Below are 24,529 nucleotides of genomic sequence, written 5' to 3'. Positions count from 1 at the left end.
ACGAGGGCTCTCCCGTCTATATTCCAAAGAAAAAACATTCACAACGACTGGTTGTAGCGATCTTGTTTGCGCGGCAGGAACTATTCTCATGCTAGTGTTGGGGGCTATATACCAAGCCGACTCCGAGTCCTCTGCTGTGCAAACTTACCTGGTGATGTTTCTCCTTCTTATGTAGGCTTCAGGTGCTGACGCGCAGACAGGATCAGGATCAGAACGCCACTGCACTGTCGGTATGCGGTAACGTGACACTATATATGGTGTTTGCATACACACTTGTCTGAGTGTAGACGCCCAGCTTGAGTGTGGACGGACAGTTTGAGACGGCATCCAGGCGATAATGTTGAAAAAACGCTCGTTTGCATGTGAGGCTGTCCTCTAGGTGAGATTGAAGTCTATTTGCGTGTGAAGCTGTCTAGTAATTTTACAGGTGAGGTTGAGTCCAACAGTTATCTAGGTGAGATTGAAGTCGCCTGTTTTTTCACTTCCACACAATATTTTTCGCCTCTGCACTTCTCCACCTCTCTACTTCTCGCTTCTTTTCCACCCTTCTACCTCTCGCTCTCGCTTCTTCTCCACTTCTCTACCTCTCGCTCTCGTGTTCTCTCCACCTCTCCACTTCTTATCCTCTCTACATCCAACTTCTTACCGCACCCCGCTTACCGCACCTCGCTCGTTGCACGCCGCTCGTTGCACGCCGCATTCTACATCAGCAGCTACCCCGGCGGCCTAGGGCGCTCAAACAACACAGAATGCCATCACCAAAGTACAAAGAGACCGTTGAGTCGCTCAAGAGCGGTTATCGTTATTTCGAGAAGCAAACTAGGAGGTCTGTTGTCAGGTGCCCTTGGATGCAAAGTTGCTAACTGTTGCGTAGGGGTCACACGGATCGTTCCTTTGTTCAACGGTACTATAAAGCTATCGCCGACGGATTGGTGCGTCAAGACGATACCATATTTCCCCTAGCAGCGAGCCTCCTAGAGCAAGAGATCCGAAACCCTACAAAAAAGAGACTGCGGGCTGAGCAGGACGAAGACAACACACGTCCAGCAAAGAAGAGGCAGAAGCACGATAAGAAGACTCGCAAGGCTCGCAAGACGAAGAGGGCCCCTACTGCCGCCGCCGAGCCCGCCGCTGAGTCCGTTGCTGAGTCCGCCAGCAAATCCGACTTGCCAGCCACCACTCCTAAGGCGAAGAAGAGTTGCAAGGCGAAGAGGACCCACACAGCCGCCGCCGAGTCTGTTGCCGAGTCTGTCGCTGAGTCCACCAGCGAATCTGACTTGCCAGCCACCACTCCCAAGTCGAAGAAGACTCGTAAAACCAAGAAGACTCGCAAGGCGAAGAGGGCCCCCACTGCCTCCCCCGAGCCCGCCACCGAGTCCGCCAACGAGTCCGCCAACGAGCTAGACCTTCCAGCCACCACATCGAAAGCGAAGAAGACTCCCAAGACCAAGAAAATTCGCAAGGCGAAGAGGACCCTCACTGCCGCCCCCGGGTCCGCCACCGAATCCGACAGCACCTCATCCAACAACACCGCATCCGATTTCAGCTCCAACAAAAAAAAAGAACCGTACGTCGACGGCCGCCAAACAATTCGCGGCCAAAGTTCAAAGCCTGTAGAGCCTGCCAAATCCTGCATCGAGGCCAGCCAACTCACCGGTGTTCCGTAAAGCCACACTTCGCGAACTCGTTCATCAGCTAAGCAAAAAACCATACAAGATTGCTAGAACAACTGAAAGAAATATGGAAGGAGCATGCAGCCATGCTAGAGAAGATCTGATTTACGATACAATCTTCAGGTAAGCGATGGAAGCGAAGGCCTTCAAGCGCCTCCGGTTCGAATTCCCGAACATGGTTCCATGGGATCAAGAGCCAACGATCCCGAGCTCGGTCGTACGTCGGATGGAAGCACTTGGATGCATGCTCGGAGTTCCTATGTTCAAGACAACCCCAAACATGGCCAGCACGTCAAAAGAAAAGCTTGCTCTCATGGTGTGGTGTAAGCACTGTAAAAGAATTGAACGTCTTACTATAAAGTATGGAACTATCTTGCGTATAGGCATCACGCGTGACATCGATACCGTTCGGCATGAGCTGACATCGACAACGCTCACCTACTCGCATTTATGTCACAATCTCTATTGTGAGCAGCCAGGACATGCTGTACGTGAGGAGATGAACAAAAACAGTGACCGCAATAGATGCCATCCAAAATACTCCAATGGAAAATCTATCGACTCAATTCGACAGACCTGTTCGCATACCCCAAGATGTCTACCTGACGATACAACGATTCCCGATGGTTCTGTTGACCTGGTCGCAATTAATGTAAGTAAGCCTTTTCTGTTTTCTCTTCACTGTACTTACCAGGTTTAGATTGCCAAAATCCGGTCAACAAACCTTTACGGCTGCGGGTGCCCAGAGCACAATATCGAATTGCCATTCCACGTCACACCAAACACGACGAACGGGACCTATCATTTATACAACAGCGAAGGTAGAACCGCCGAATGGGACATCCCATCTAAATATGTAGCGGTGAGCCCATATCATGGATTCCTGATTTGCGTTTGAGGTGAGACATGTGGATATTCCGCTGCCCTTTACGAACACTACAATGATGTCCACTATCGATACCGCAAGTGGGGCGGGATCACGGACGGTGAGGACAAGTGGTGGGACAGCGCTCAGCACTGCTAGAAATCTGGGGTCTCAAAACAACGCGTACGCAGTATCTGGTCCGCTGCCCGCAAATACGCACAGCGTACGAGTCAGTGCGTTGGTTGGGCAGAGTATTGGGTTTGAGAAAGGAACGTGAGCAGAAAAGAAATGTAAGAAGTTGATGGTCCAGATGCGCGTTTGTAGCTTCTGTGACCAATGGAATGCCAAATTAGACTGTAATCTTCCTAATTGCCGACGAGATGGTTGGTAGATTCATAGGTTCGTTCAATCATAGTCGTGTATCACGGCCTATGAGCAGATAAGACTATCCTGGCCTCGTCTTTCCCCCTTGGAACCTCTAAGTTCCAAATAGACTATCCCACCAGTCTTCATGGTTCTGAACACGTCATATCATAGTTGGCATTCCTGTCTTGTTCGACACGATATTTGCAGGTGCACTTGCTGGTTTCAGGGCTTTGTAGGAATATTCCTCGAGCGTGATGATTTAGAGGCATAAGCCATGATGTAACCTTAGACATTACGGACAAGATCGTACGAAGTTTTGAAGAATCATTAATCACTATTGTAAATACATCGAACCTATGAACCTGAGATTGTTGAAAGAGACCGCTTAGTTTGTTCTGGCTCAATTCCTAGCCTTGATGATATCCGCGGCCTTCTCGGCAACCCCGTACATGGTAGCCTGCAAATGGCAAGATGGAACAAGCGGGATAATGGAAGCATCAATGACAGAAAGATGCTGAGTGCCATACACGAGGAGCTTATCGCTGACACAGCCTCCTTCCTCCCTTGCCATCATAGGGCAAGAGCCCGACGGGTGAGCAAGCGTAGGTGCCAACAAAGACTGGCTAACCAGGGCCGAGAAGATCTCATTGTCCGTTTTGTACTGAGTGCCAGGCGCAATCTCCGAGACGTTGAACTTGTTGAGTTCGGGACGAGCCATGTACGTGCGGTAGTATCGGAGGCTGGCACCGAGGACGGCCTTGTCAGTGGGGTTGGAGAAGGCGTTGAAGAAGATGTCGGGAGGCCCTTGAGGGTTCTTTGCGTTAATGTTGATAGTGCCACGGGAAAGGGGCTTCTCGACGCCGAGTAGACTGAAACTGCCATCACTGGGAACGCCGAATTCAGCAAGAGCGGCATCCTTGCGTTGGTAGAGTCCTGCAAGAATTTTCCGTTGACGTGCGAATCCCTTAAGCAGCGGCTTGTTGTTCTTGTAGATGCTGGGAAGATGGTCGCTGTCGTTTTGGCTGTTCATGATGTTGACGATTGATTGAACGTCGGACGTCATGTCTGGGAGTGAAATGAAGGCCAGGGCATTGCCACGAGCAACAGTATATGGTCCCGTCTTATTCTGAACGTACTGATCCCAGGCGGTCGCGTTGTAGGTCGCGTTGGTGTTGAGCTCATTGCTGGAAGGGAAGCTATTAGAGGGCGCGTTGAATGCGGCGACTCCATATGGGTGGTCCTGGAAGTTGGAACCGACGGCGTCAAGTTCAACGCGAACTTTGACACCTGCAGCCTTCAGGATATTCTTGGGTCCGACACCACTCAATTGTAACAACTTTGGCGTAAGAATGGAACCTGCCGCCAGGATAACTTCGCGCTTGGCATAGACGGTTGAAGTCTTTCCAGACGCTGCGTCAAGGATCTCAACACCGTTTGCCATGTTAGGTGCGTTCGTGTTGGTGAACACAACCTTTTGGGCTGTCGTCTTGGTGAGAACCTTGAGGTTGGTACGATTGGCGATCGGGTTCAAGTATGCGTATCGCGCATGGGCTCTGCGTCCAGTCCTCTTATCCATGGTGTTGGGGAACCACGAAGGACCGACCTCGCCATCATTACCGTCCAAGGGAAGGCGTACACCCATACCCCTCCAGGCGGCCCAGTAGTCCTTGTTGTCAGGAACGTGGGAGTCGTGAACACTCACAGTCAACGGTCCACTCCCGTAGGCTGATGGATCGTACGTGATGTTGTACTCCTTGGCAACCGCAGCAGACGCAGGCTGGTAGGTGGTACCTTTGATGAAGTAGGGTTTCATGCCTGCCCATCCCCAGCCCTTATTACCAAGAGCCTCCCATGCATCGAGGTCAGCAGCAGAAGCTCGATCATAGACCATCTAGCGTGATGTCAGTAACAACGGGCCTGGCACGCTCGAGACGGTCACTTACTCCATTGATTACTGAGCCTCCACCGAGAGTCTTTGCAACAACGACATTGGTAGTCACGTTGCCGAGAAAAGGGTCTGGCTTCGACATAAGACCACTCCACATCAAATCGGCATCGATGGTCAGGTCTTGGGCATGATGTGGTATCTATATTTTCAGGACTATTAGTATGTATTCTAGTTAGGATGCTCTGCCAGAATTACTGACCATGGTCGTGTCTCTGTCAACAGACTCGCCGCTCTCAATCACAAGCACAGTCCCTGTTGGTATTATTTAGCTACCGATATGATGAGGGTATCGCCGTAAACGGGTGTACTTACTGCGTTTATCTTCACTGAGCCTGTTCGCAACGACCAAACCGGTAAGACCACCACCGACAATTACGTAGTCATACTCCTGGGGGGCAGCTGCAGCGAGAGCTGGCGAAAGGCAGATGCTGAACACCTGGACGGCCACAGCCAAACGAGAGAAGACAGGCATCCTGAATTCCGGGAGTAACTTGAATGAATGTAAGAATGAGTGCAGGCAACGGACCTCGAAAAGAAGAAGATGGTACCAGATATATAGATGGGTACTCTATGCTGACAGCCGCTGGAATATACCGCGGTACTTCTACCGTGTGTTGCTTGAAGGATCAGGACCCACTACCAAGACAGTTTTCATATACTCCCTGATCTTTTCGAGAAGTTGCTGACTGCAGGGAAATCTGCATGATCCAGACTCAAACACATGCCTTTGACATGCAGTATTAGCGAGTCATTCGGTCAGACATCTCCATTCTGCGAAATCGGGGGCTATCACTTCATGATTATGGAGAGGTGATCGTAGTCCATCGCAAAGTGTGTAGATCCTGGCCGTGACTGACCCTGCCACGGGCGGCATGCAGATTGCGTATGGCAAGGGATTGTCATGCTCGCTACGCATGTGAACGCTGTACAACATGAAGTTGCAGTCGAATCATGGTCCCCTGTCGCAGGGCGTAAATCGTCCGCATCTTGAGCACAAACATGCCGCACTGTCCGGGGCAACAGGCATTTGAATCCTTTGCAAATGTAAAGATACGGCACAGCTTTCAGATCTGGCGGAACATGGATGGAACAAGCACGATTGAACGCCACTGCAAGGGAATAGGGCCGTAGGTCGAGACCGCTAGGCACTTGCACGCGATTGGAGCATCGGAGATTTTGGGGATTTGGCAGGTACCATCCCCAACCCTGGTATGGAGGCGTAGTTAGTCCTTCCGATGCAAGGTCCTATTTTCCGTTCGGGGGTTGTCCGTCCGGGGCGCCTCAACGAATGAGCGAAGACTTGCGGCTAGCGCCTTGGTGACGAACGGCACAGAACGACCACTCATTCTACATACTGTCGCACACTTCTTTGCGCTGATCTTATAAAGTGTCAGTCTGTATGTACAGCACTCTACAACCACGTCGATTTATGTCAGCTAAACAGCTCCACCCTATTCTGACTTTCCGTGACACCTCGAGGAATCAGACTTCCTCGTATTGGCGTATCGGCGGCGTGCGGGGTAACCCGTTCACGATGCATTATAGCCGGTCGCCCGTTTAATCAACCATCCCGTGTCACAACTTCATTGGACTCGGGTTTGCAAGAGTCATTTTGGGAGTCTCGAATAGACAGTAGAGTATAAGTTACCCGCTGTTCTCGATAAACAGCCATTACCTGGGTGGTGCTCTAGACACAACGTAGTATTGGCATCACTACGGATCACTTTCCTCAGTGATGGGCAATCGCCGCGATGGTTGAAAGCATTGTTTTTCACGCTCGTATTGCCCCTGACAAATGATGCCTGCTATTGTATCTGGTCAGCCCAGAACTTCTCATTGCCTCTCAGGTGGCGTTACGGTATCTGCGCAATGTCCGCCGTCGGCCTTATTCATTTGCGCCGTGTGCCGCAGAGATTTTGCTTCAGAGTCTACCATGGAACTGGTGATGACTGAGAACAGTTGTTGAAACTTTTCTTAGTGATGAAAGATGCTGGAGTAGGATATTGAAAGCACTAGTAGGGATTCTGGATAACACTCTATCTATATCTATGGTTCAGCCTTGAAGTACAGATCCTGGTCTTTCTGGTTTTCTTCTAACCGATGGCTTGACTTTTGTGGGTTCTCGGGGCACTGAACGTCTCAAATTCGAATAGCACCATGCAGCCTAGGATATGGGTTTTCCATGCCCTTGTACATACAGTGGTAAAACGCTCCGCTAACCGTCTAGGTCCCGTACTCTACTAATTGTCATGTCGACGCGGCACGGTCGAAAGGTTGGCACAATGATAGAGCAAATATAGAACTTCCCCACAAACCACTGTGCCCGCGAATTTTACGTTCTTCTCCGTAAGTCCTTTCGAGATTGTTTGTTAACCGTCATGGTCGCCGCCGACCCAATGCAGCAGGAATGGCCAAATCAGCGGCTGAAGATCCTCGTTCCATGCTTTATTCTTTTGACCATCAGCACGATGTGTGTCATATGGAGAATTGTGTATGGAATCTTGCAAAAGCGCAGACTTATGGTTTGCGATTACTTATTGATCGTTGCTACTGTAAGTCCATATGCCTTACTCCCAACCACTACCAGCCCTATGTACTCATATTCCAAGTTTCTCAACATCGTTGCGACGAGCATCAATAAGGGCATGGTCGATGCAGCGCTTGGGCGTCACATAAACGACCCTTCAATAAGTCCTGAAGATATATTGCGTTACCTCTATTGTCTCTGGATTGTATCAATCGTCAACTTGATCGGTGTTGCATTTCTCAAGTGGTCCATCTGCTCATGGCTTCTGGTTCTTAATTTCTCCAAGACGTACGAGATCATCGTTTGGATTTCCATTATCATGGTCACAGTGTTGAATTTCATTGTCCCAACCATTGGGAACTTCCGCTGCATTCCCCTACGAGCAAACTGGGACTTCAGGTTTCAAGGAGATAAAAAGTGTTTCGCTGAGCTAGCCCCGCTAGGATTGATATATACGCAAGGCATCTCCAGCATCTTGACAGACGTGGTCTATATGGCGGCGCCACTAATTTACCTTTCCAGAGTGCAGTTGACCAGGCGCACGCAATGGGGAATCCGTACCATGTTTCTATTAAGTATTCCGTAAGTCTGGTGGTTCCGTATTCACCGAGCTGAAAACAGTAACCAAACATTCAAGATACAAAGCTAACGTTGAAAGCGCCACTATCTGCTCCATATTCAAGACCATTGAGCTCAAATCTGTTGGCACAACAAGAGATCCTACGTGGGACGCCGTAAATTTGGACATATGGAGTCAAGTCGAACTGTCAAGCGGCATTCTCATTGCCTCACTGCCTCCACTTCGCAAAGCATTCGACGGTCTATTCCAGCGTATTTTTCCTTCCGTTATGCGCTCCACCCATCAGTCATCTCAACTGGGATATGGCCGCTCGGATCATGGCAATCACATTCGGTTGAACGATATGCAAAGCCGGAAAACTACGAAGAGTGGACATACACATGAGTCAATCTTGGACAGGGACGATGAGAGCGAACGGGCAATCTTGGAAGACGAAGAAGAAAAGCGTATAGGCATTGTAAAAACTACAAAAGTTACGATTACCGCAGAGAGTGAAGAGACAAGTCGGGACTCGCAGGGGTCATACAAACAAAGTAGTGATTGGGCAACGTCGAGCCAGTCCAAAAAGAGTTTTCAACGACCCAGATCGGATTGAAATGCTGTCATTCATTACTTGGTTTAGGTTCATCTATACGAAATCTCTACCAATTGATATCCTGAACTTTACAAACATCAATGTCCTCGTCAAGAGCCATGTGTCTTTCAAACTTACCCCATTTGCTCACACTCGCCGTGATATGACTTCATATCTTAAGCATCCTGTTCATACATAGAACCTACTGGTTTTACTGCCGTTATTGAGTGGAAAACATTGATAGCAGATTGTAAATCGGTCAAACACGCTATGATTATGGTGAAGTTGATTGAGCTTGAACATGCCTGTATATATTACATAGAAACGAACCTAACCAACACAATCTCCTCGTGCTCAGTTCTGCACTACATCAACGTTTTGCCGAAAGTTCAATCTCCGATGATGGTTTTGAATGTAAGCTCCTCGCACCGTCCCAATTCTCCAATCCTTGATGCTGTCTTTCATTGGAGAATATGGTAGTATCTGGGACTCCAGCCTTGTCATCATGACGAATCTTGATCTTTGTTGTCTTTACGATCTGATTGCCGTCGCCAATCTGTTCGAAATTCTGCCGTTTTAGCACAAATCGATGCGGCTGAGATGGAGCACTGGTGTTCGGATCCGCTCGATTGCACGAGTACAGACCAACACTGTTCTTGGAGGATTCCAAAACGTAGCTGTCTGTAGTGGATGATCCTTGGATAGAGTCACGAAGTTGATTGAGAATGGCGAACTCAATCTTGAGTTTGACGCTGTATCCGAAGCCTTTGAAACTACACCACACACCCCAGAGGGCAAGAAACTCGAGCGTTATGATGCATATGTCGATGCAGATAATGGCGAGGTTGGCTAGAAGCAGCATCTTGATCCGATGCCGATTCCCTTTTCTCTGAAGGGTTTCACTGACACGCAGGATCCGTACCGCTTCGGAGAGGTACACAAGAGAGATGATGAGCTCTTGGGCGCTCAAGATGGCAACGGATATCTTCTCCATGATCTCGAAGGGCTTGTAAGCGGGGTTGATGGCGTTGTTTTCGACTGCCTGAGGTACATCTTAGTTTCATCCTGGTACCGTAAGAACCAGCGCTTACCATCAGCGAAAACACGGTTTGCGGACCGTGCATGCAAACACCATTGACAACGATCATGTATAGAATGAGTCGCAGTTTCCACTGACTCCGGCAGACCAGGTGTAGTCTTGACCACAGAACGAGTGACTGGCCTGTGACCATTGAACTCCAACCAAAGCCAATGCAAGCAATGATGCCATACATGTTCAAGTGAGGCGCAAAGATCATCATGAAGACATTAGTCTGAAAGACGAATACCCCCAGAGTGGCCACAATCAGACAATAAAAGTATTTGCCAGTCCAGCTTTTGAATGTAAGAAATATTGTGCAAAACAGTTCCGCCGTGTTGAACCTATCCTTATCAGCATACGTCCTGCATGGAGATTTCAGCACTTACCAAGCCATGCCTGTTAGCGCTACAAAGGTTACTACCTCGAGGGTCGAAGCCAGAGGCCCTATGGTTAAGTTTATCTGCGTTGAAGCCATAGGTGAGAGGAAGCTAAGAGCAATAGAAAACTTGACTATCTATATGTATCACACGAAGCACATCTTTTAAGATGTTGATTATTTTTTAACGTGGTCATCGGTGATCGCAATCCCCAGAATCATCCCACTCCAAGGATGCTTACCGGTAATCACCTTCGGTTGAGGGTGAGATTTGATTATGCAACTGTGCCGCATGTACGCAAAATTGACCCGTGTTTTCTAACAGGAACACGATGACGGTGCTGAGTGGTTCCAAAGCACTGAGCACTTTCTGTGAGTTTAGAAATCTGACAGTAAAATATGCTCTCCGCTTGAATTACATTGTACGTCCCTCAACTACTACCATAAGTTTGAAGCAAGTCCTGAATCCACCGCAGACGTATGCTTACCTGTTTATGTGATTCGGCAAAGAGACCAGGGGCAAATGCGGGTAGATCAAGGACTTCCCTAGTTCGATCTTGAATAGCCGAATGAATAGAGTCGAGGATGATGGTGCTGCGTTTACTTCATGCAGACTCCTTCGCGTGTAATGCTTCGCGTATGATCCTTCGCGTGTAAAAACCCAACTAGCAAGAAGCATGATTCTACTTTGGTAGAATTCTGTGTAATGGGTTTACCGCTGACCAGGGTTAGAGCCAATCAACCTCACAACAGGACATCAAGGTTATCGAGGACGAACGCGTGCGCCGCGGTTCAATCCTAGCTAGCGGTAGGTAGAACTTTAATTGTACATCTCGCATGCTTCCAACCCCACTGAGTGCGACTGCATGTAAGATGCAGGAGGATTGGCCATCGAAATCCTACGCTAACCTCGTCTCCATCCGTGACAGGTTGCACGGAATAACAATGTGGCCTGTTATAAGACGGCCCTGTCGTCCACGATCTATCAGTCTTCACCCACCTAGCTCTCATTCCACTCTTCCATCTCACGTATTTCGTCAAGAAATTGTCATGTTTATACTAGTTCTCGCAGCTTGGCTGCTGTGTGCGTCCCAATCGACTTTCGTGTTTGCGCAAACAAACTTGAGACAAGCCGCATCCGAGTTGCAACCTCAACTGTCCAAGGGCGCCATAGTCACATTCCCATTTAACTCTCGTTGGGAGGCCTTGCAAGTTCGGGGTGCCTCCCCTCGCGTTTCTCCCGACTACAGTGTCATTGTCGAAGTTGCTACCGAAGCCGATGTACAGACAATAGTGACATTTGCCAACCGCTTGAATATCCCATTTCTGGCCGTCTCGGGTACTCATGGGTGGACAAAGACACTAAACAAGATGCCGTATGGCATTCAGATCAACATGCGGAAGCTGAATACTACAATTCTCAGCCGTGATGGGAAAACCGCTACTGTTGGGGGCGGTACGCTTCAATATGAGATTACGAGATCGCTTTTCGCAAAGGGGAGATATGCTGGTACGTTACAAGTTCCTACGAATATTGTCAAGACAGCTAAAGCTGATCCCCTCTTTTCCAGTCACCGCGCTTGCGGAATGTGTATCGGTTGCGGGGCCACTGCTTGGTGGTGGCCATAGCCTTCTCCAAGGACAGCATGGTTATGTTCTTGACAACCTTGTCTCCGCTCGTGTGGTCCTTGCTAGTGGTAAGTCTGTCGAAGCATCCAGGACGAAGAACGCAGATTTGTTCTGGGCGTTACAGGGTGCTGGTCATAACTTTGGCATACTTACCAGCTTTGTTGTAAAGACGTACAACATTCCGTCTGACTGGACGGTGTACTCCCTTGTATATACGACTGATAAACTCGAGGCACTCTTCAGCTTGATCAACGAATTTGAAACTTCCTCCAATCACCGACCATCGAAACTAGCGCTCACTGGTGTGTTTGTCAGGATACCAGGCATCGATCCAAACAACGTAAGTTTTTATCCTCTCTCACATGTTTGCATGCACTCACTGCCATACAGCCGGTCATTGCCTATACAGTCGCATATGAGGGTAGTGAAACAGACGCCGAGCCATATGCAGCACGTTTCAAAGCCCTAGGACCTGCCTCAGTCTCGGTATCCACTAGGGTGAACTACGTAGAACTATACACTGTGACTGGGAACAACCTCGGCAGTCAGGCGTGCATTCGAAATAACAACATCCTCGGTGCGGGGACTTCTCTTCCTGCTTGGGACCTCGAAGGTACCCGCAAAGCCTTTACTGTGTTTGGCAACCTCACCACGGATTCTCGCTTTTCTACCTCCATCACACTCCTGGAAAACTATGGCATGGAGGGCGTACGGAAGGTCAGTCCTGAATTAACTGCTCTGGCACCAGAGGAACGCAATTACCCTGTCCTCGCAAGTCCAATACTTTGGTGGGATGGCGACGACGAGCAGACGACGAAGGATGCATACGCGTATGCGAACGCGATGCGGGATGCGATGTACTCGGGTGTTGACAGGAACAAGTACAAGCGACACTGCTATGTTAATTACGCAAATGGCGAGGAGACTAAGCCAGAGATGTATGGGTATGAGTCATGGAGAATGCAGAGGCTGGCCAAACTGAAGGCAGAGTGGGATCCCATGAACAAATTCGGGTTCTACAATCCAATTGTGTAATAGATGATCAAAAGAATGTTTGGTCTAAGTTGCGGCAAGAAGAGTATCAATAACAGAAAAGTCCGACTAGCCAGTCTCGCCCAAGCAACACCATTCCCTTGGCGACCAATCGCCTACTGTCTGTAACATATATGATGGTGATAACGTAGACTCCAGCTGGTTGACAAGGCGTGAATACGATCGCACCTAGAGATGTCTCTAGCGACCAACATTCTGCGAGCAAATGATTAGAAGATGCGCAGACAATGGATCAGATAACATCCTCCGCATCAAAGTTGCATATGTACGCTCGTAGATCCGAGCTGACAGGATGTTACCGATATCCATTGGTCAAATTGGTTTTGAGTTCGCACAAGAGTAAAGGGATGCCCAGAAAATCTATCTTGCCTGCGTCTTAGGTTTTGCAAATGACGTCAGACGCAGCCAAGAGCAGAACCGAGCACGCGTTTCTCTTGTAAGAACCCAAGTCCAATTTGACCGGCGGAAATCAGTGGCAGCCATGTAGGGATCTGAAGGGGTACATTAGTTAACTCAAGAAGTTTGTGCTCATGTAGTGGAGTGGAGGAGTGAAAACATTACCAAGAGGAGGCGATGGTCAAAGAATCCAAGCTTCTCGATGACGCAAAGGACAGCACTATCCCCACCATCGCGATAGACTGCTCCAACGATAGCCTCGACCGAGCTGGCTACCATCTTTCGGGAGACTGTGTGCATGCCAGGACTCAAGATGACGCATCCGTCGACACCGAGATCGTAACCTCGCTGGGCCAATGCATCGTTGCTAAGCAAATCGTTACGAGCCGTAGTCCAGTCAGATAAGGAGCGCGCGTGGCCTATCTCCGTTCAGCCTTGGGGGTTGGAAGGTGGATGGGAATCACTCCATGATACCTCTGTTATCGCGCGCATGGAACCACTTGTCACAGAGAACTTTGGCGAGCACAGCGTCGCCTAAGAGGGAGAGACGTTTGTTGTTCTCCAGTCCGAAGAACATTCCCTCGTGGATGACAGCAGTTTGGGGCGCGGCCATCTGAACAGCTTCTGCGGCAAATAGTTTGTTGTTGAAGGTGTATCCGATCATCTCTTCAATCTGCGCAGCCTTATCTCCAGTGTTGAGCATTGGCATCGTTCGACGTTGAATGGTCAGAGTATGGATAAGGAAGTTCAGGTGTGGGGTTGTGGTTGAAATCAAAAGTTGTGGTTGTACCCCACTCCCATAATCAGGTCATCTGCCGACCTCGTGTCAGCTCAGTTTGCGCTTGTGAGATGGCTCGTATCGATAAAATCATGGCATGAAAGCGCCCCTGGTTTTAGATTGCTGAACACGAAAGCTCCAGCCACCCTCACAAACTCTGGCCATAGTTTGTAGAAGAGTTTGGTTGGTAAAACAGGCATTGAGAAGTCCTTAATATCAACATACTTTGGTTACAAGTCATCCACAGGCCTCATCGAGCTTGACCAAACTCGAGGTCTGACGGTGATCGACGCGCAAAGACCACCCACCCGCAGCGGTTCGTTCCTGCTAGGCGCGGCGCCGTCGACGTCATGCCGCTAACCAGGTTTCCTAGATTTTTTGGGTTAGTGGGGTGAGCCACCGAGAAAACAAAAGCAGCACCAGCAGACCTGAGCACGCGCATTCAAGAACCTAGACGCACCCAGTACAGATCACACCGAGCCAAGCCCGTACCTGGATCCGATCAAGCGGAACTTAATAGTAAAGACACTAGGGACCTCGGCAGCCATGGAAGACGTCGTGGTACGCAGGCAGTTTCCTCCAGTTGAAACTCTACACTTTCAACCTCTGTAGAAAACAATTCTCGTGTTGTTTGTGAGCTGATGGCTAGCTTTGAAACGATAGGAGCTTGGATTCGAAGGCGTCGATAAATTCGCTTGCAAATACCACGACAGGTGTCACGACAAGGTCAGGCAGCATGCATCACGAGCTAGGCAGAATTTCGGAGGAAAAGAGCAGGATCAACAGCGTGGGGACTCGAGGAATGATATGTACGCGACAGAGAGGAACCAACAGCGCGAATATGGGGATGACAAGGACGCGCGATACGACGATGCTGAGCAGGGATATTACAGCGGTGCTAGAGGGAGGCAAGGCGAGTATGACAGGCATGGCGGGCAAGGCGCTGGAGAAGGGAATCGTGAAGTTGGAGTAGTGGTCTGTCGTCTCTGGCCATGGTGAGTTCAAGACTGACTAATAGATGTAGGCGAATCCCCCTCCACGCGGACAGTCTGGGCGTGAACGGCCAACGAACCAACGCAGGGGCTCCTCATGGTCGCCTCCCCGTTCAAGCCGACAAGTTGAAGAAGGCTCACGACAACGCACTCATTCACGGCAACGTGCCCGGTCCCGATCTAAGACCCGAGAGCACCGTATTGGGGCAAGCATTGGCGGAGCCCTGATTGGAGGTTTGCTCGGGAACCAGGCCACCAAGGGCAAGAAGTATGACACTGTTGCCACCATGGTTGGGGCAGTCATGGGAGGTCTAGGAGGAAGAGAGATGGTGGAACGATGGGACGAGAGAAGCCAGCGCAAGGAGGAGGGAGAAGAGCGGAAGGACGATCCAAAGCGTGGGGGTAGAGACGATGGAAGGGATGGTCGCAGGAACAGCAGAGCAAACAACCGACGAGACGAGCGTGGAGGAGACAGTGGGAGACATGAGCGTGGAGGAGAAGACAGGAGAGATGAACGTAGAGGAGGTGAGGGGAGAGCTGGGAGAGATGAGCGTAGGGCAGAGGATTGGAGAGTCGAGCGGAGGGCAGACGACCGCTACGATGAACGCGAGGAGTATGGCGGTCGACGAGGAGACCGTTACGGGGCTGGTGCACAGCAGATGGCTTACATGGAGCGCTATGCGGCAGAGCGGGTGTAGAGGCGTAGCGCAGCATGAATGTAATGATGACACGACCAGGATGAATAAAAACGATAGCATGACGACGATAAGCAACGAGCAATTACTCGAGCAGGAGGCATAATTGATGTCTCGTGACGTGCGTGGCTCACCATGGCGGGTCAGGGGCTGTGTTCTCTGGCGCACGAGCGTGTTTCAATGTCTTCCAGAAGACCCACACGCGCTACCTACTTTGTTGATGCTGGCGTCCCGCCGCCGCCCTACAGCCCGTCCCGCATCGCAGGCCATCCATCTGCCTGCACACAGCCAGCTCTGTTCTCTCCGCTCACCGCCCCAGCGCCCACGACACGCACGATCCTGTCGCAGATCCCCTGCAGCGTTCCGCGGGCACCACGACTGCCGGGTAGTGGCATTGTTCGCTCATCTGTGCGACGGACAGCCCGCTCGGAGCAGCAATCACCACCACGACGCACCCAGCTGCCTGCCCAGCTCCCACCCGCCCACGCAGCTGCTCACCGCCCACAGCGCCCGCACGCCCACACACCCACCTGCTCCACCATGAGCTGAGGACTGCCGAGCCATTGCATCGCCCCTTCCCACCGCAACACGCGCGCTTGGCCTGACCCGTCTGACGGCTGCCCCTCGCCTCCAGGAGCACCACGCGTCTGCCTCACCACCACAGCAACACCCACGATGCGGCGACACAGGGCGGGCGGTCCGGTGCGGGCCCACGTCTCCCCCGTGCCCGACCCCTTCGCCATGGTGCGCGCCTTCGACAGCGACTCGAACCCTGCGCGTCCCATCCGCCCCTCCCCGCTGGCCGCCTCGACCATCCAGGGCCTGCCGCTGGACCTCCTCGACCGCCTGCGCTCGTTTCCGCTCTTCCAGCAGGCGCCCGACTCGTTCCTCACCGCCGTCGGCATGCACCTCAAGCCCCAGCTGTACCAGCCGCACGACACCATCCTCACAGAGGGCGAGACGGGGAAGGCCATGTACTGGCTGGTTCGCGGCGCGGTGCGCGTCACGTCACGCGACCAGGAGAGCACATTCGCCGAGCTGAAGCCTGGCGCCTTCTTTGGCGAGATTGGCATCCTCATGGACATCCCCCGCACCGCAACCATCATCGCCAACATGCGCTCCCTCGTCGTGCGCCTCAACAAGGAGGACCTGATGAAGGAGCTGCCCAAGTTCGCCCAGGTAGAGCGCGCCATCATGGACGAGGCCAAAGAACGCCTCGCCATCCTGCAGCGCAAGAAGCAGGAGCTGGGCGCCACCAGCAAGCGTCCCGCCATGCCCGTCCGCCAGATAACGGGAAAGCGCGATCGCGAGGATGGCGACGTGGTCATGGCAGAGAGCGGCACCCTGCGCGACGGCGAGGTTGTCAACGCGTACAAGAAGAGGAAATCCCCCAGCCCTGGCCTTACTGAAGTCGCCGCTCACAGCGCGTTTGGCAGTGGCGGGGTGCACGTGAGGTCGCTGCTGAAAGAGCTGCCGCTTTTCTCCAGCCTACCTGACGAGATTCTGCACTTCCTGGGCATGCGTGCTCACATTCGCTTCTTCGACCCCTTCGACGACATCATCAAGCAGGGGAGTCAGGGGCGCGATGTGTATTTCATTGTCAAGGGCGAAGTCGAGGTCGTGACTGTGGCGCCCGAGCAGAATGGGCATGCGGCGTACAACTTTGGCCGTAGGAGATCCATTGCTGCTGGCGAGCACAATTTCCAAGAGGTCAAGGCTAGACTGAAGCCCGGGCAGTATTTTGGAGAAGTTGTCAGTCTGTCGCTCGCACCACGCCGCACTGCCACCGTTCGGTCCATATCTTCTGTCGAGTGTCTGATGGTCAGCGGAGACACGCTCAACCAGCTGTGGGAAAAGTGCACCCCAGACGTGCGCCGACAAGTGGAATCGGTTGCAAAAGAGCGTCTCCAGACTGCCAAAGACAACGACATACATATGATGGATGTGGATAGTACTCCAAAAATCGATGAGTTGGCTATCGCAGACATAATTCTACCACGAACCCCAACTCGGAAGAACAGTGTTCCCATTGTCACCTTCCATGGCACCCTTGGCACAATCAGCAGTCCTGCCACACCTGTCCGGAGAGACGAGAAGATGATGGAACCTTTTGATCCCGATCCCTTTCTCAACATCGATCTTGACAACGTGAGATCTAGATCGCGAAGAGGCTCACTCGCGCCTCCCGCTCCTGAATTACCCAGCAGTCCATCAAAAGGCGTTTTAGACATCCCCAAGTCGCAACCCTCGCCATCACCGATCAGCTCCCCACTCTCGCGGTCGCCCCTTCCTAAACATGCAGTCACTCCACCGGAAGCTCCCTTCGATTTCAAACGTCCGCGAATGATACGCAAGCCAAGCAGATATAGCAGAGGCATGTTGCCTGATCTCGTGTTGGTTGGGATCTTCCAACACCTGAACTTACATGAGTTGATGCGATTGCGCCGAATATCGTGGCATTGGCATAAGATTATATCAACGTCACCAGACATTCTTCACGACCTTGATCTGGCAAAGTACAATCGCAAAGTCACAGATCGCACGCTGGTAGACATCATATGTCCGTTTGTCGGTAGCCGTCCCAAGTATATCAACATTAGCAATTGCTTCCATATCACGGACGAGGGCTTTGGCGAACTTGCAAAAACTTGTGCCCCCGGTGTCAAGATATGGCGAATGAAGAGCGTCTGGGACATCACAGGTCCTGCTGTTCTCGAAATGGTGCAGAAGGCCAAAGGCCTCGAAGAAGTGGATCTCAGCAATTGTAGAAAAGTAGGCGATAACCTCCTAGCACGTGTTATTGGGTGGGTGGTTCCTGAGCTGCCTCCTCAAATGGCGCTCGCACATGCACAACACCAAGCGCAAGTAAACAACCGACGCACATCTGGACAGAAAACGGCTGGGGCCAACGGGCAGGCGGTACCACAACCTCTTCCGGCTGGAACTGTAGTTGGATGTCCCAAGCTTCGTCGCCTGACGCTGAGCTACTGCAAACATATCACGGACCGGTCGATGGCGCATATCGCTGTTCACGCGGCGAATCGTATCGAATCAATTGATCTTACGAGGTGCACGACGATCACAGACGTTGGGTTCCAGCATTGGAGCGTGTACCCGTTTCCGCGGCTGACGAAGTTGATTCTTGCGGATTGCACGTATTTGACTGACAATGCGATTGTGTATCTGACCAATGCAGCAAAGGGGTTGAGGGAGTTGGACTTGGTAAGTACCCCACAAATATGCAGTTCTAACGAGCGAGAACCTAACAATTACAAAGTCCTTTTGCTGCGCTCTGTCCGACACAGCAACAGAGGTCCTCGCCCTTGGCCTGCCCAATCTCACACACCTCAATCTTGCCTTCTGCGGGTCGGCAGTCTCCGATACGTCACTGCGTTGCATTTCGCTGCATCTTCTCGAGCTTCGCAATCTTTCGGTTCGCGGGTGCGTCAGAGTCACAGGTACTGGTGTAGAGGCAGTTGTCGAAGGTTGCAGAGATCTGGAGGTTTTTGACGTGAGTCAATGCAAGAACTTGGGGAGATGGTTAAATGCTGGTGGGCCACAGATGGTAGCGCAAAGGGGGCGAAACGTCAGGTTTGATACGGTCGCCGATGGTAGGTGGAGGGCAGGACGAGGAAGATGAGTTTTAAAAGGATGAGCAGCACTGAGGGATATTACGAGCCGCAAACGACAAACTGGACATTTAAGTGGCGATGATGTACCGGAATTCGATAGTACATGCGACACATGGGGAGCATAAGTCAAGAGTCAGAACTGGTGTATGAGTTTGTGTATTGGTGTGTGGCGGTCATGTGTTTTTGGGCAGAGATGAGTTATGCTTTGGATGCTTTCATATGCTATGATACCAGCCACGACGCGTTGTTTGTTTGCGATTCTTCTAGAAGGCTTGTTGGATCTTGTACAACGAATGGTATGACAGGATATGTAGAAAACCAGAGCCTCGTCTCGCCATGATCTTGGGTATCACTTGATCCGTCGTTTCCTGCTTCTGACAAGGCTGCTTTCCAAACTCGGAGCCTCTCTGGGCATTGAACATGTCCTGCTTCTCGACATGCCATCTTATGGGATGGGCTCTCTTCTGTGCGTGTATTCGACGATTCCGTGCACTTGTTCCTTCACGCAAATCTCTTTCCATATCCCTTTACAACCCCGTCCAAAATTCCTCTCATCCTCTTGCACCCTTCGATCCCCACGGCCAGCATGCCCTCGACCCTCTCCATTCTCACTCTCGTCTCGAGCACACACACGGCCACCCTGTCACTCTCGCCCAACGTGCCTACTGTCAGAAACGGCAATTCCTGCTCTTCTAATGTATTGAGATCCAGTAGCGGGTCGTCGGCCGAAGCATTGTCTGCGGCCGCCGAGCTTGCTGACGATGCTGCCGTGCATGCGACGAGGTAGTCAGTCATGGGTATGCCAGCATCGATAAGCGCAAGCGTGCTAGCATTGATGCAAGCCGCCAGTAGACTGCCGTCTTGACTGATGACATGCACATTCAACGTAATGGTACTGTGGGGGTAAAGGTGCAGCAGCAGCACGCCCTCGAAGGCCTCGCGGAGGCAATGCTCCATCTCGCTCGTACGCTTGTCCCCGCGGCCTCGCTTGCGTCTGTCGGTGCCGCTGAAGCCGGGAAAGTTGATTTCCACCTCGACTTTGGCAAGGCCATTGGAACCGCCCTGGCGTTGGCGCCCTTCGTGCGGCCCCGTCACGCTGACGAGGATCTTGGTGTTGCCCATTTCGAGGTACGAGGATCCATCGGCGGCGGCTTGGGTGCTGATTTGCGCGTGGATGCGGCGGAGTTCGTTCCAGCGGCGGCCATCGAGGCGCAGGAGCGCGAGAGAGTAGGTCGATGTGTCGAGTGGCATTGTGGCTGTGCTTGGAATCGCGTGTGCAGTCGACGTTTGCGTCTGCTATTGCGAATTCACCGAGCTTTGGAGATTTTGGTGGGTCCGAGCACTGCTGCAGGTAAAGGCGTCCCCGCTCTGCACGTGAAGACGTGTTAGCGCGTTGCGTTGACCCACATACGCATCACGACTTGCCCATCCCTGCCTCGTTCATTGTCGCGTCGACATGTCGTTCAACGGTACAAAGGCGAGAGACCATCGCAAGTCCTTGCGTGTTATAGCCGAGAATGAAGCCCAAAGCGATGGCGACGGCGACGACGACGAATGCGACCTCGATATTATTGAATCATCGCGCAAACACTTGGACATCTCAGGTTACATCCAAGGTGGGTTGGGATTATGTTTGGACGACTGGCTGTAAAATCGCTGATGTCGTGCAGCCCTTACCCAGACTCAGTCCCAGTCGCAAGAGACAGGTGACGAATTTGGCATACAAGAAACAGCAGATCACGTGTCGGGCGCCCACGTCAATCCAATCCCGGAAAGACACGTGCTCCAAAGACAAAATGCCGTCAGCTCCAAGGATTATACTGTTGCGCACAACGTGAGCGAGCAAGAAGAGTCAGATTGGACAGAAGACGATGCAAAAGCCACTTACGAAGAATGGAAAAATCGCAAAAAACTCAAGCGCAAACGCGTCGCTGCCGAAACAAACAGGATTCGAGCAGTGAAGAAGTCCAAAGCAGCGGCAGCGTCGAGCATTGTGGGCCGCAAGCCTCAAACCAAACAGAAAGAGCGTGATGGTCCAGTAGGGTTCAGTACAGACGAGGTGGCTGAAGATGTGGACAACAACGTGACATTCTTGGACGAACCAATTCCAGACTATGTCACAGCGCGTCAGAGGGGTTTGAAAAAGCTGCGCGAGGCTGGGCTGCGGTACCCGCCCAACTACGAGGATGTACGTTTCTCAGACTCGGAAACAGAAGAAAAACCTCAGCTGGACAAGGCTATCAAGCCGCAACGAAAGCACAAAAGCATCAAACTCCGTGACTCTGGAGCTATCATACCTGCGCCCATCGCGCAGTGGCTGCGAGACTATCAAGTCGAAGGCGTACAGTTTCTCCACGAAAGTTTCGTGAAGCAAACTGGCGCCATTCTGGGCGATGACATGGGTCTCGGAAAAACTATTCAGGTCATCGCTTTCCTCACTGCAGCGTTCGGAAAGAAAGGCACAAAGCGTGATTCAAAGTGCATGCGCAAAGTTCGTCGTATAAACGATGGCCGATGGTATCCTCGAATCCTGATCGTGTGTCCGGGTACTTTGATGCAGAACTGGGAAGACGAACTGACAAAATGGGGTTGGTGGGAAGTCTACCGGTATCACGGTAACCCAGCCGATCGAAAAGGTGTCCTTGGAGCAGCTGCGAAGGGAATGCTGGAGATCATGATCACGACTTACGACACGTTCAGAAACAACGAGAGCGACATAAACACTATTGACTGGGATTGTGTCATTGCAGATGAATGCCATCAGATCAAAAACAAAGACGCAGAAATCACAAAAGCCATGAACAAGATCAACGCACTTTGTCGTGTAGGGCTCACGGGAACTGCCATCCAGAACAAGTACGAAGAACTATGGAACCTGCTCAACTGGGCACGACCAGGTGCCTACGGCTCCGCTCAAGAGTGGAAACAAAACATCGCTATACCACTCAAGCTAGGTCAATCTCACGATGCAAGTAGAGCGCAGCTCGCAGATTGTCGTAGCAGAGCCGAAGATCTTGTTCAGAACATTTTACCCAGTGTCTTCCTTCGGAGGATGAAGTCGCTCATTGCCGATCAGCTTCCCAAAAAGAGTGACCGGATTGTGTTTTGCCAGCTCACTGAGACGCAGGCCGACGCATATCGGACGTTTCTAGAAAGTGACCGATGTGACTTCATCCGCACAGCCAAGGAGCCTTGCGATTGCGGATCTGACAAGTCGAGAGGCTCGTGCTGCTACGTCGAGATACCTGGTGAAGGTGAAAAATGGGGAAAATATATATTTCCTTGCATGGTAATGTTACAGAAGCTTGCGAACCATCTTGCTTTGATTGTACCGTCATCGTCTGAGAACAAAGAAAAGCAAGCGAAGGACATGCATAACCTCGAGACGGCATGTCCAGACACCTTCAAAGACTTGTTCCGCATACGAGACAGTATTCTCAACCAGTCGCAGCGCGAGTTCTGCGGGAAGTGGAAAGTGTTGAGGAGGCTGCTCGACTTTTGGCACGCAAATGGCGACAAAGTCCTCATCTTCTCCCACTCGGTACGACTTCTGAGGCTTCTAAGAGGACTTTTTGATGTTGATGGGACGAAATACAACTTTTCGTATTTGGACGGTAGCATGAAATATGAGGATCGGTCCAAAGCTGTCTCAGACTTCAACGCAGATCCAAACCAATTCGTCTTCTTGATAAGTACGAAAGCAGGCGGTGTTGGTCTTAACATTACCTCGGCAAACAAAGTCGTCGTTGTAGATCCAAACTGGAATCCTGCCTACGATCTCCAAGCGCAAGACCGTGCATACCGTATTGGACAAACTCGAGATGTTGAAGTGTTCAGGCTCGTTTCCAGCGGCACAATCGAAGAGATAGTGTACGCGCGACAGATCTACAAGCAACAGCAAGCCAATATTGGCTACACTGCATCGCATGAGCGCCGATATTTCAAAGGCGTCATGGACCAGTCCAGTAAAAAGGGCGAACTCTTTGGTCTAACAAACCTTTTCACCTTCCAGGAGGACAGTGTTTTGCTTCGCGACATCATGCACAAAACAAACGTGGCAGAATCCCGCGCCGGTGTTCATGGCCTCGACTTCCAATTCGACGACTCACAACTCGATCTCGACGACGACGATATCCTTTCAAACAAAAATCTCGGTCTTGCCGACGACGACGCAAACTACGGCGAGATTAAGAGATTCGCCGACTCCTTCATTTCCAGTTCAACTAAACATACCAAACCAGACCCTATAAATGCCATCCTCGCAAAAGCGGGTGTACAGTACACGCACGAAAATTCTGAAGTGATCGGTCGCAGCGAGGTCGAAGCACGGCTAAGCAAACAAGCAATAGAAGTTCGCAACGACGTCGATCTCGCTACGAAACCAGTATTTCAAGGCTCGCAAGCGCAGTCTCAGTCGCGACGACACCAACATACACCGTCATGGGATGAAGTGCATCGTGACGACGATATCGAGTTCAGCGCCTCAGACAACGAACGAGTGGCAGTTAGCAAAGGGATGAATATCAGCTACAGATACCGACCCGATGAACGGATTCGCAAAAGGCAGTTTTGCAGTATAGCGGAGAGTATGGGCTTTGAAGATCCAGTAGAATTTGCGTTATTGGTCGAGGGATCAACGCAAGAAGAGAGGAGGAAGATGCTAGAGAGGTTCTACAGAGGACGTAGGATGGAGATCGCAGGCAGCGGGAGGTAGGAAGAGTTGGGAGTCCTGTAAGGGTTATCTAAAGGAGCTTTGCCGGTGGCCGCGAGGCGTAGTTTGATACCCTTGCTTTCGGTTTATAATGCTGACTCGTGCACGGATAACGGCTTTGTTGTGTTGCCTCTGAACAATGATTTGCCAACTTGTAGGTTAACGTGATTGCTTGAAAGACGACTTGATCAGGCCATGAGGCCTTAGGTGACTGGAAGATGATGCATGCGTACTATGCGGAGGCGAGGCTTACAATTCAATAGTGTGGTTACGTAGGGCTTTGACGTCGGCCGCGCGATCTTCGGAGTCAGATACTTGACAGACAGGGCAGACCGCCTCGGACGGCAGTTGCCGTAGCTTCTCAAGCCATCCAACGGTCATCGCGAAACCACGCAGTTCTTAGCGAGTTGACCAAGTCATGGAAAGAAGGTTGAATTCGGCAACAAAAAATATCTATCGGTAGTGTGAGATATAGAGATCATGTGTTCGTGTCGTCAATATCGTCACGACATCGCGGATATAATGTACCAGAACCGAGTTTCTAGTATCTTTGGAGACTTTGGTAAGGATTTGACGGCGGTGGAGATGTGGAGGATATATGTTCTTCCAGACAACTGTCCAAGAGTTTAGTCCCTTGGGTCCTAGCTACTCAG

General features: G+C 51.2%; 12 protein-coding genes across 12 annotated transcripts; 8 read left to right on the top strand and 4 right to left on the bottom strand.

Annotated features, from left to right (window-relative positions):
- Positions 1–749: 749 nt before the first annotated feature.
- P153DRAFT_361202 (uncharacterized protein) lies at positions 750–1,667 on the top strand (the record flags this gene model as incomplete). The annotated part of the gene is made up of 2 exons (XM_033666971.1): positions 750–826; positions 875–1,667. 2 exons carry the CDS (start codon positions 750–752, stop codon positions 1,665–1,667), a joined length of 870 nt encoding a protein of 289 aa, XP_033518890.1.
- Positions 1,668–1,803: 136 nt separating this feature from the next.
- Positions 1,804–2,815, top strand: P153DRAFT_361201 (uncharacterized protein; the record flags this gene model as incomplete). The annotated part of the gene is made up of 5 exons (XM_033666970.1): positions 1,804–1,996; positions 2,057–2,160; positions 2,248–2,325; positions 2,374–2,535; positions 2,573–2,815. The coding sequence occupies 5 exons, from the start codon at positions 1,804–1,806 to the stop codon at positions 2,813–2,815; spliced, it is 780 nt and encodes a 259-aa protein (XP_033518889.1).
- A 489-nt stretch (positions 2,816–3,304) lies between these two features.
- On the bottom strand, positions 3,305–5,283 carry P153DRAFT_350577 (GMC oxidoreductase; the record flags this gene model as incomplete). The annotated part of the gene is made up of 4 exons (XM_033666293.1): positions 5,165–5,283; positions 5,052–5,104; positions 4,848–4,991; positions 3,305–4,795 (listed from the first exon to the last, which is right to left on the bottom strand). Exons 2-4 carry the CDS (start codon positions 5,052–5,054, stop codon positions 3,305–3,307), a joined length of 1,638 nt encoding a protein of 545 aa, XP_033518888.1. The 5' UTR covers positions 5,055–5,104; positions 5,165–5,283.
- Positions 5,284–7,027: 1,744 nt separating this feature from the next.
- Positions 7,028–8,626, top strand: P153DRAFT_411551 (uncharacterized protein). Its single transcript, XM_033672089.1, has 3 exons — positions 7,028–7,404; positions 7,462–7,961; positions 8,038–8,626. Exons 1-3 carry the CDS (start codon positions 7,231–7,233, stop codon positions 8,552–8,554), a joined length of 1,191 nt encoding a protein of 396 aa, XP_033518887.1. The 5' UTR covers positions 7,028–7,230; the 3' UTR covers positions 8,555–8,626.
- Positions 8,627–8,903: 277 nt separating this feature from the next.
- On the bottom strand, positions 8,904–10,089 carry P153DRAFT_361198 (uncharacterized protein; the record flags this gene model as incomplete). Its single annotated transcript, XM_033666969.1, has 3 exons — positions 8,904–9,575; positions 9,625–9,955; positions 10,001–10,089. 3 exons carry the CDS (start codon positions 10,087–10,089, stop codon positions 8,904–8,906), a joined length of 1,092 nt encoding a protein of 363 aa, XP_033518886.1.
- A 951-nt stretch (positions 10,090–11,040) lies between these two features.
- On the top strand, positions 11,041–12,976 carry P153DRAFT_411543 (FAD-binding domain-containing protein; the record flags this gene model as incomplete). The annotated part of the gene is made up of 3 exons (XM_033672088.1): positions 11,041–11,500; positions 11,562–11,959; positions 12,010–12,976. The coding sequence occupies 3 exons, from the start codon at positions 11,041–11,043 to the stop codon at positions 12,652–12,654; spliced, it is 1,503 nt and encodes a 500-aa protein (XP_033518885.1). The 3' UTR covers positions 12,655–12,976.
- On the bottom strand, positions 12,954–14,275 carry P153DRAFT_132981 (ribonuclease III). Its single transcript, XM_033662055.1, has 3 exons — positions 14,072–14,275; positions 13,543–13,880; positions 12,954–13,487 (listed from the first exon to the last, which is right to left on the bottom strand). The coding sequence occupies exons 2-3, from the start codon at positions 13,775–13,777 to the stop codon at positions 13,201–13,203; spliced, it is 522 nt and encodes a 173-aa protein (XP_033518884.1). The 5' UTR covers positions 13,778–13,880; positions 14,072–14,275; the 3' UTR covers positions 12,954–13,200.
- Positions 14,276–14,309: 34 nt separating this feature from the next.
- P153DRAFT_401104 (uncharacterized protein) lies at positions 14,310–15,599 on the top strand. The gene is made up of 3 exons (XM_033671887.1): positions 14,310–14,407; positions 14,510–14,821; positions 14,871–15,599. The coding sequence occupies exons 1-3, from the start codon at positions 14,393–14,395 to the stop codon at positions 15,534–15,536; spliced, it is 993 nt and encodes a 330-aa protein (XP_033518883.1). The 5' UTR covers positions 14,310–14,392; the 3' UTR covers positions 15,537–15,599.
- Positions 15,600–15,668: 69 nt separating this feature from the next.
- On the top strand, positions 15,669–16,082 carry P153DRAFT_390532 (uncharacterized protein; the record flags this gene model as incomplete). The annotated part of the gene is made up of 1 exon (XM_033670939.1): positions 15,669–16,082. One exon carries the CDS (start codon positions 15,669–15,671, stop codon positions 16,080–16,082), a length of 414 nt encoding a protein of 137 aa, XP_033518882.1.
- Positions 16,083–16,208: 126 nt separating this feature from the next.
- On the top strand, positions 16,209–19,173 carry P153DRAFT_301934 (RNI-like protein; the record flags this gene model as incomplete). Its single annotated transcript, XM_033664416.1, has 2 exons — positions 16,209–18,755; positions 18,811–19,173. 2 exons carry the CDS (start codon positions 16,209–16,211, stop codon positions 19,171–19,173), a joined length of 2,910 nt encoding a protein of 969 aa, XP_033518881.1.
- A 493-nt stretch (positions 19,174–19,666) lies between these two features.
- On the bottom strand, positions 19,667–20,416 carry P153DRAFT_302282 (exosome complex exonuclease RRP41; the record flags this gene model as incomplete). Its single annotated transcript, XM_033664443.1, has 1 exon — positions 19,667–20,416. The coding sequence occupies one exon, from the start codon at positions 20,414–20,416 to the stop codon at positions 19,667–19,669; it is 750 nt and encodes a 249-aa protein (XP_033518880.1).
- Positions 20,417–20,621: 205 nt separating this feature from the next.
- On the top strand, positions 20,622–23,985 carry P153DRAFT_350564 (uncharacterized protein; the record flags this gene model as incomplete). Its single annotated transcript, XM_033666292.1, has 2 exons — positions 20,622–20,781; positions 20,836–23,985. The coding sequence occupies 2 exons, from the start codon at positions 20,622–20,624 to the stop codon at positions 23,877–23,879; spliced, it is 3,204 nt and encodes a 1,067-aa protein (XP_033518879.1). The 3' UTR covers positions 23,880–23,985.
- Between the last annotated feature and the right edge of the window lie 544 nt (positions 23,986–24,529).

Source organism: Dothidotthia symphoricarpi, assembly GCF_010015815.1.
Source record: "Dothidotthia symphoricarpi CBS 119687 unplaced genomic scaffold P153scaffold_23, whole genome shotgun sequence".
Classification (NCBI taxonomy): Eukaryota; Fungi; Ascomycota; class Dothideomycetes; order Pleosporales; family Dothidotthiaceae; genus Dothidotthia; species Dothidotthia symphoricarpi.
Note: the sequence above shows the minus strand (reverse complement) of the source record. Positions and strands in the feature narration are given on the sequence as shown.

Excerpts from the sequence above, each read along its gene's own strand:
- P153DRAFT_411551 (XM_033672089.1), top strand. The coding sequence starts at position 7,231 with ATGGTCGCCGCCGACCCAATGCAGCAGGAATGGCCAAATCAGCGGCTG. Across the intron at positions 7,405-7,461 it reads ACTTATTGATCGTTGCTACT|TTTCTCAACATCGTTGCGAC; the intron begins GTAAGTCCATAT and ends TCATATTCCAAG. Across the intron at positions 7,962-8,037 it reads ATGTTTCTATTAAGTATTCC|CGCCACTATCTGCTCCATAT; the intron begins GTAAGTCTGGTG and ends TAACGTTGAAAG.
- P153DRAFT_132981 (XM_033662055.1), bottom strand. The coding sequence starts at position 13,777 with ATGCCAATGCTCAACACTGGAGATAAGGCTGCGCAGATTGAAGAGATG. Across the intron at positions 13,488-13,542 it reads CCATGCGCGCGATAACAGAG|GCCACGCGCGCTCCTTATCT; the intron begins GTATCATGGAGT and ends GAACGGAGATAG.
- P153DRAFT_401104 (XM_033671887.1), top strand. Across the intron at positions 14,822-14,870 it reads ATCGTGAAGTTGGAGTAGTG|GCGAATCCCCCTCCACGCGG; the intron begins GTCTGTCGTCTC and ends TAATAGATGTAG.